This window comes from Pisolithus orientalis (assembly GCF_024613125.1).
Source record: "Pisolithus orientalis strain OTSU chromosome Unknown F5J12scaffold_51, whole genome shotgun sequence".
NCBI classification, from domain to species: domain Eukaryota; kingdom Fungi; phylum Basidiomycota; class Agaricomycetes; order Boletales; family Pisolithaceae; genus Pisolithus; species Pisolithus orientalis.
This window is the reverse complement of record NW_026260832.1, coordinates 224,558-233,839: the sequence shown is the minus strand read 5'-3', so window position 1 is coordinate 233,839 and position 9,282 is coordinate 224,558. Positions and strand designations below refer to the sequence as shown.

The 9,282-nt window shown below is 45.1% G+C and overlaps 1 protein-coding gene across 1 annotated transcript; it reads left to right on the top strand.

The window, feature by feature from the left end:
- Positions 1–2,855: 2,855 nt before the first annotated feature.
- On the top strand, positions 2,856–4,505 carry F5J12DRAFT_897348 (uncharacterized protein; the record flags this gene model as incomplete). Its single annotated transcript, XM_051748015.1, has 6 exons — positions 2,856–2,988; positions 3,038–3,549; positions 3,606–3,737; positions 4,053–4,095; positions 4,165–4,277; positions 4,326–4,505. The coding sequence occupies 6 exons, from the start codon at positions 2,856–2,858 to the stop codon at positions 4,503–4,505; spliced, it is 1,113 nt and encodes a 370-aa protein (XP_051595655.1).
- Positions 4,506–9,282: the final 4,777 nt, after the last annotated feature.

The window sequence follows — 9,282 nt, the reverse complement described above, 5'->3', positions numbered from 1 at the left end:
CTTGACGGTGGGACACCCCTCGAAGCCACGACCGGGAAGAAACCAGACCTCAGTCAAGCCCGTGCATGGGGCTTGAGCATCTGGGTATGAATCGAGGGTAGAACCAAACTTGGAGGGTGTGTTGCAGAGGGCCGATGGGTTGGGATCGATGATAACAGCCCCAATGGCTGTCGCGTGTACTGGCCTGAAAAGAAGTCAGTTACTGTTGAAAGGAATGTATATTGGAATCCCTCCTCAGCTGAGTCATTACCTCGCGAGGGGGAGGAAGAAGACAGCTACTTACCGAATGCGATGCTAACACCTCCAGCTCCTGTCCCAAAGACAAAAGAAATTCCAATGCCTCCACACATCACCCCAGCTCATCCCATGCCCCCATCACCTCCAGCTGAACCACCTGTCACGAAATGAATTCAAAAGCCTAGCCAACAACTTGCTGATATCCTCGCCGGTAAAGGCAATACAAACAGTCACAGTATACCTAATATACCAAAAGGAGTCCAGCTCCCCACTACAGTCGAAGATGAAGCCGACCCCACCAGACTTGAGGGGGAGGACAGAGCCACAGCTTTGCTTGCATCCATCGTAGACGATCCTGACGACGCCCTTTGCAATATCGACCTCGCTATGGCCATGAACGAAGTCACCACTGAGTCTGAAGCCCTTGAGCCTACCTCACTGGCTGAGGCTCATCATCGGCCGGATTGGCCGCAGTGGGAGGCTGGGATAAGAGAAGAGTTAGCAACGTTACATGCAGCAGGTACTTGGGAACTCGTTGACACACCTCATGGTGCCAACATAGTCAGATCCAAATGGGTGTTCCATGTGAAGAAAGACGCTGCTGGAAATGTGGTACAGTACAAAGCCCGACTCGTCACTCAAGGCTTCTCTCAAGTCGAAGGTGTCGATTATTTCGATACCTTCGCCCCAGTCACAATGCTTGCATCCATTCAAACCGTCCTTGCCATGGCAGTGTAATCAAACCTGGAACTCCATCAGATCGATATCAAAGGCACATACCTGAACGGTACACTTACCAATGATGAAGTAATCCACATGCGACAGCCCCCAGGCTTCCAATCCACTGATCACCCCAATAAAGTCTGTCACCTCTGAAAGACATTGTATGGTTTGAAGCAGAGTGGCCATCGCTGGTACCAAAGATTAGTGGAGATCCTCATCGATGAGCTGGGCCTTACCCAGTGCTCGGTCGACCAGGCCATCTATTTCAGACGACGCACCACTGGTGAGCTTGTCATCGTTGTCATCCATGTCGATGATTGCACCATCGCCACAATGTCCCTAAACGAGATAGAGGAGCTTAAGTGCAATGTCAGAAAATACATTGAGATTACCAACCTTGGGGAACTTCACTGGCTGCTTGGCATTGAAGTAACCAGAAATAGAGACGAATGTACCATCTCCCTGTGCCAATGCCCCTACATCAAGTCCATCATATGACACTTCAGCTTTGATGAGCTCAAGCCCATGTTGAACCTGATGGAACCCAGTACCAAACTGCATTCTGGGCAGTCGCTGTCAACTGGTGCTGAATTCGCTATGATGCGCCATGTACCCTATCATGAAGCCATAGGATTGCTCATGTATGCCTCCCTTGCCACTCGTCCCAACATCTCATATGCCGTAATGACTGTCTCACGTTTCTTGGGCAACCTTGGAGTTGCTCATTGGGAAGCTGTAAAGAGAATTTATCAGTACCTTCTCGGGACAAAAGGCTTACAACTCATGTATGGGGGATCACCAAGTGCATTGACTGGGTATGCAGATGCAGATGGCAGCATGGCAGAAGACCGCAGAGTGGTCTCAGGGTATGCTTTTCTAATAGATGGCAGAGCAGTGTCATGGTCTTCTAAAAGACAGGAAATCGTCTCACTCTCAACAACTGAGAGCGAGTACATGGCAGCCACACACATGGCCAAGGAGGCCTTGTGGCTTCAGTCGCTCATCGGAGAGCTTTTTCAGCCATTCATCGAGCTGACCATGTTGTTTTCTGATAATCAATCAGCCATCGCGCTCACTAAAGACCATCAGTATCACGCACGCACCAAACACATCAATATCCATTTTCACTTCATTTGCTGGGTCGTAGAGAATGGCAAAATTCGCCTCATATATTGCCCGACTGCAGACATGATCGCTGATATGCTAATGAAGGTGCTACCGTCTCCGAAGGTGAAACATTTCGCAGTTGAACTCAGCCTATGCCCGACTTGAGGGGGAGTGTTAGATTTGGCAAGTCGCTTGTAGCCTTCATTCACTAATTGATGCTACTTTTCCTTACCATGGGAAACACTTCCCATTTATGGGTCTACAAGACCACTGTACTTAGTTGTTTCGAGTGCTGACAATACAGCATGGTAATTTTTGGTTTATTGTCTCCAAATGTTTCATATGTATACTTAATGGTACAAGCACTCGCACTATGACCGTGCTTGTAGTTTCAATACCGGGTTCAACACCCGTGTCTCACCCTTTTGTTTCATATAGTGTATTTAACTCATTACTGTAGTAACACCACCTCAGACATTTGCCGCTTGCGCACTCGACTGAGGTGGGTATAGTGTCTTGTTCCCATGTTCATGTACTTCGCGCTCACGTTGATTACCTTAGATCTTGCTATAGGTAATGCAAATATAGACATTTGCCACTCTGCACACTTGACTGAGATCTTGCTATAGATTTCTGTGAAATAGTTCCTCTAACTTGTGCTGAAATGTTAAGTAACATTTTTATACTCAGTGCCACTGGTGCCACTGGTGACTGGAATGTGTTCTGCACAGCAAGCATATACTGCTCATCGGATTCCCTGCAAGTTTTCAAGCTGCCACTGCTGGCTCATGTCACCCACTGGTCTCAGGACACACCTACATGCAGCCCATAACTTCAATATTGATGCACCCAATGCTCATGAAGATGCTCAACCATGCCCTCCCCCCAATGTTGTGCAGGAATACCACAACAAACTGACAGGTATGTTGGCTCATTTCTATTTACATCCATCTTAAATTTTGTTGCACAGGAAGGATTTGTGATGAGAATGGTCTGGACATCCCTCAAGATGCTCTGCCTCCCCTCCACACTCCCCAAAGTCCAGACAACTGGACACCATATTGGAACTGCCTGGAGTTTGAGACTGCTCAACTCCTCTTTTCTCAAGCACAATTGTCAGCAGGTAAAATTGACCAGTTACTTCACTTATGGGGATCATCTCTCACACCTCATCAAGATACCCCACCATTTGCTGACCACACCAACCTTTATAAAACCATTGATGCGACCCCAACAGGTGACACACCTTGGGAGAGCTTCAGGCTCAAGTACAGTGGCAACAAACCATCAGAAGATGTTCCTTCCTGGGTGAATAAGTCATACAATGTCTGGTTCCAGGACCCCCAAGTTGGCATCAAGAATATTCTTTCCAATACTAACTTTAATGCAGAAATTGACTATGCTCCATATCATGAATTTTCAGTGGACAGTCACTCACAAAGGTATAAGGATTTCATGTCCAGCAAGTGGGCTTGGGAACAGGTAGTGCATACCTTAGTGACACTACTGGTGGCTTTCATTACTAACCATTCTTCCAGGATGAAATTGTGAAAGAGCCCCAAGCATATGGTGCAACATTCATCCTGATTATCCTGGGCAGCGACAAAACAACCATATCAGTTGCTACAGGCCAGAATGACTACTGGCCTGTCTACCTTTCCATCAGCAATGTTCATAACCATGTTCAGCATGCACATCACAATGCTGTCATCCTATTAGCTTTCTTACCTATTCCAAAAAGTTGTTACACTATTTACTTCTCTCCCTTGCACACTGATCTGAGATTTGAATGCAGCCAGCAAAAAACACTCAGATGATATCCTCTTCTGCAAGTGCAAGAAACAAACTTTTCATGTGGTGCTTGCATGAATTCTTTGACTGCTCAAGACTGGTATGATGACCCCAGAGGTTCTCTGCTGCCCAGATTGCCACTTTCATCACATCATTTATGGCCTTGGGCCTTATACATATTGCCAACTATCCAGAACAGGTTTTACTTGCTGGCATTGTGCAGAATTGGTGTGGCTGGTGAGTAGACACAATTCAAGGCATTTTGGATGGGGCTGATGATCCATTCTAGATGTATGGCAACCCCAGATAACTTGGATGGAGGTGGTGTGCCCCATTCCAACTTACTTGCTGATGTGCTGAAGCATGCATTCTCACTTGTTGAATTGTGGGATGAACAGGGGATGGATGTGGAGATCAAGGTACAAAGTTTGGATTTTAGATGTGATTTGGACTCATTGCAATTGCAGCCATTTACTGACAAGTTCCCTCCAGCCACCATCTACTTGTTATTAGCACCTGACATCCTACATCAACTGATCAAAGGGACATTTAAGGATCATTTGGTTGAGTGGGTGACCAAGTACCTTGAGCAAACTCATGGAAATGCTGGAGCAAAGGAAATTCTAGCTGATATCCATCAGCAGTAAGACATTTTACTCTGAGTTGATGTTGTTACTAACCCAATATGTGAATAATAGCATTGCAGTTGTTCCATCCTTTTCAGGTCTGTGATGTTTCCCTGAGGGACAGGGATTTTCACAATGGACAGGAAATGACTCAAAAGCACTAATGAACATTCATTTCTTGTCCAACATGCTGGATTCCTTTCATTGCATTGACATTCATGAAGGTCTGCCTCCCTGCCATTGAAGGCCATGTCCCAGATGATATTGTTTGTACCTTTCAGGCATTTTTGGAATTCTGCTACCTTGTTTGGAGGGATGCAATCACTGATGAAACATTGGTGGAGATTCAGGATGCTCTCACTTGATTCCATTGTTATCATGAAATCTTTTGCTCTACTGGTGTCTGCCCAGATGGATTCTCTCTTCCCCATCAACACTTGCTTGTCCACTATGTAGCACTCATCAGATCATTTGGTGCACCAAATGGCCTCTGTACATTGATCACAGAATCAAAACATATCAAGGCAGTGAAAGAGCCATGGAGACATTCCAACAAGTATAAGGCACTTGGTCAAATGCTGCTAACAAATCAGCATTTAGACAAACTCACAGCAGCAGCTGTTGACTTCAAAAAGTGTGGAACACTGAAGGGTTCAATTGCATTAAGCCATTCCCACTATCTACATATGTTTGTTTCTCACTGCTTCACAGCCATTGGACTAATTCAAAGCTAGGTGATCTTCACATTGATTCTGCTCCCATACTTGGAGAAATGGATCCAGAACACAACCAGTTTGATGATGTCAATGATCCTGGCATCACAGATGAAAGGTTGGAAACTGTTCACTCCATTGTCAAACTAGCACAAGTGCCAGGTATCTCATCAATCTTTGGTGTCTTATTACATGTCTTAATCTCACTAATGGTAACAGCTAGAAACCATGCCACCAAAGTCCTCTCACTTGCAAACGAGCTCAGAGTTCCAGCATTTCCCAACCTCCTTCAGGAGTTTTTGTCTCACCAACTCAACACACCAGATGCTGAGCTTCAGTGCTTGGCAACTCCCACAGGTCATATCAAGGTTTTCCACTCTGCCAGTGTGACATTTGTCTTGCCAAGTGATCCTTGCAGGATCAGGAGCACATGCTGTGAACAGATTCAAGCAACACCATCCTGGTATGGTGGTCCTGAATGTTATGACACTGTGTTTGTGAACATGGATGACACACATGATGGGATGGAGGGCATGAACATAGCCCAGGTTCTTTGCTTTTTTTTGTTACCATGCACCAATGGCTTATCATACCCATGCACTCTCATTCATTGGTTTGATTACATAGCAGACATGCCCAATGATCTGACTGGGATGTGGATGGTAAAACTGTTGTCACACACCAAAGGTGTTGTGGACATGGTTATAGCTGACTCTGCCTAACTCATTGACGAGTTGCACACAACACCATGCTGTGCACATGAAGACTAAAGGCCTCATGTGTAGAAAGACTGCTGGACATTAACAGTCATCCTTCACACAAGAATGAGTTGTCAGTGCTAAAGAGAAAAGAGGAAGTGAGTTAAGCATGCATTAAAGGTTTTTAGTGCCCATGTACAGCATTCCAGTTTTCATCATATCTCCACCATTTCCAAAGATATTGACTCCATTCTCACACTCACTTAAAGTGCTCAGCCACACAGTTCTGCCTTCCAAATTTGGGGAGGATCCTCACACCCTGCACATTTCTACAGCACTCCATCCACCAGATGCTCATTTTGTGAAGTCCATCAATCATGGCTGCCTCTTTGTTGATCATCTTGCTTGTCTCATTTGCCAGAGACAGTGGCTATGTATATCTGTCAGGCATTCCCACCAGCTTCCATCCTGAAGCCCCTTGGTTCATCCCATTGTTGTCAGCCCCATCTCATCCCATGCAGCTTGGTCAGCATGTTCTCCTTGTCAGTATGACTTCCAGAAGGACATTCTTCAGTCACTGCAGGTCTGTCACTTGGTTAGAAAGGTCTTATGTGGTTGTTTTGGTCTCCCCAGTTGATGAAGCATATGGATCATTCCTCCCTGCTCCCTGCACTGTCTTTATTCCAAACTTGTACCCTGCCTGAAGGCTCAGGTGAAGCACAACCCTCCTGGGCACTCCCAGTATCATGGGAGGGTTGGCCAGACTGTACTCTGAGCTGAACTGGGGATCACTGGGAAGGAGTGATTTGGTCATATAAGACTAAAGGAAATATCCAGTGCCAGATAGAAGGCCAGGAATGTGCAACCTGGTGGCTCAGTAGCATATCCCTCCCCATGGTACCTGGAGTGAGAGAGGGTTTAGCTTCACCCTGACCTCCATACCAGTTTCCCCTTCACAGAAATGCACTAGTTAATGGGTGATTTGTTTGTTTATGATAGGATGGATGCCAGATTGGACCTCCACATCATTCTCAGCTCTCACAGTACTGATTAGGTCCAGGACATATGGGGCATTGGTGGGGAAACAGTGCAGGAGATAACTGCCAGCAGGTTTCTGAATTGATCAATGGTGCTGATAGCATATTCTATTGATTATACTATAGTGTACAACAGAATTTGCTGAGGTTGCCCTGAGGGAATGTCCCTGATGAGCCAGAATGGTGATTTCTTGACTTGTGTTACAACAAGGAGGCTTAGTGGTGCAAAATCACTGTTTGGCATTGTTTGTTTGTTGAACAATCATTCAGTAGACCATATGATACATTATGTAAGCATTGGTGAGCATCTCACCATGTTTTATATGTGTTCCCAAGGACTACATCCCCAGTATATCACAAAGTTACATAATTGTCCCAATGAGCTCTCATTTTCATTTGGGTGTTCTGTCATCAGTTTCTATCCAAATATTATGTAATATGGCTCATCAGAGAGCCATGACCAGCTTCTTTGATCCATCCACCAACACCTTGGACTCAATAGTGATAGTTCACTCACCACACCACAATTAATGAAAAACATGCAAACATTGGGACAATTTTGATGGCCTCCCCCCAGAGGCTCTTGGGTAAGCTGCTGGCATGAATCATTGCTCATACATGCTCAACAAGTGTTCTGTTGAGCCATTCTGCAACTCCATTGCATTTGGGGGTATCATGGATGGTTATGCATTGTTCTGTGCCTTGGGATTTCAGATATTCTGAAAATTCCACACTAAGGTATTCTCCCCCTCAGTCCAAGTGAAGTCACTTGACTTTGGTGTCAAACTGCGTGTTCAGCCATGCTTTGTAAGCTTTGTATGATTTGAAGGTCTCAGCCTTTGTCTTCTGCAAATATAAGGTGGTGTAACAAGTGTGGTCATCTATGAATGATACATAGTACTGGCTGTGGCCTGGGGTTTGGACTGGAGAAGGTCCCACTCACCTTTTATGTGTGATCCATCCTTTGCTTTTATCTGCTAAGATGTTATGCAGAAATGTGCTGCAAACAATAACACCATGTTTTGCATCAGCAGAACTACAGCCATCTTAATTTTACTTAATTACAACTTATTACAGCTTAATTACTTGGCCATTTATGCCAAGCCCATTGAGTATGTGTTCTGGAGTTACAGTAGTGTCTCAGAGTTTTGCCCAGAGGGCTTGGAATTTCTCCCCAACATTCAGAATTAAATTCCAATGTCAACCCACTTAGTAATTACAGTACTATAAATTTTCCACACTGTTATTTTCCACCTCAGTGACAACTGTGTGCACTGAGAACTCATACCTTCATTAGGCTATGAGCCCTGCTCTTGTGTTCTAATTCTGAAAGATTCTTTGTCACCACAAATCTCTTCTGCTTTTCATTTCCCAATCCTGCACTGTGTTTTGTATAGTTGCAATGGGTCCTGGTGAATCAGATAAAATCATTTATTGCATCACACACCTCATGGTTTGATGTAGCTTTCTTCTCTAATTGCAAACTATTGCACAGATATTGCACCAATAGATCTCACACTGGCCATGCATTCTTGTATTTCTGGAATATCTTGTATTCTAATTGCACCTACATAGAGATTATAATGCATATATGCATATATATGACAATGACATACCTGAAAAATAACTTTCTTGATGAGTAGCTTGTTTTTTTGCTGCATTATCATTCGACTTGTATCAAGTTTCTGGTTTCCAAGTTTGCGAATACCACACTACTTTTATCAGCAAGATCAGTGTCACATATGAAAAAGAATACAACCTTTAGGTGATTAAAGAATTCCTTCTTTCTCTGGTGGGAGATGGACTTTCCCCTCACTAGACCTTGATGAGGTCCAGAGGCTTGGTGTGGTGGCTGCCCCACTGCCTAAGAAGTGAGTTATATGGGTGAAATCCCCATCAGGTGTTCAAAGTGAAACTAGTTCACCCCCTCCATCTGGAAGGATGGGTGTCAAGCCCCCCTGAGCCAACACTAAAAACAATCACTGAGCCTTTAGAGGTATGTACAGCTGGGGGTACAAGCCTGGGGTGCTGGAGGGAGCTGTTTGGTCTAGGCCCTTCTGCAGGAGGTTTCTGTTGGCATAGATATTTGGTCAGCCACCCTGCTTAATCCTGACACCTTCGTATGCAAATCGGAGGTGATCCCCCAAAGAGGGTGGCAAAGGCGCACCAGGAAGTGTGGTGTCTGGCTGTTTTGACCCCTCTGGATTGGCTCCCTGTGCAGTTAGCAGTCCCCTTGTCAGGGTCTGTGTTATTAACCAGGAGGTTTTTAGTCAGTTGGGCCCCTTTGACACCTTGAGCGCAATGCTGGTTTCAGCATGGGTAGCCTAACCTGACATCACCAGGGTTGACA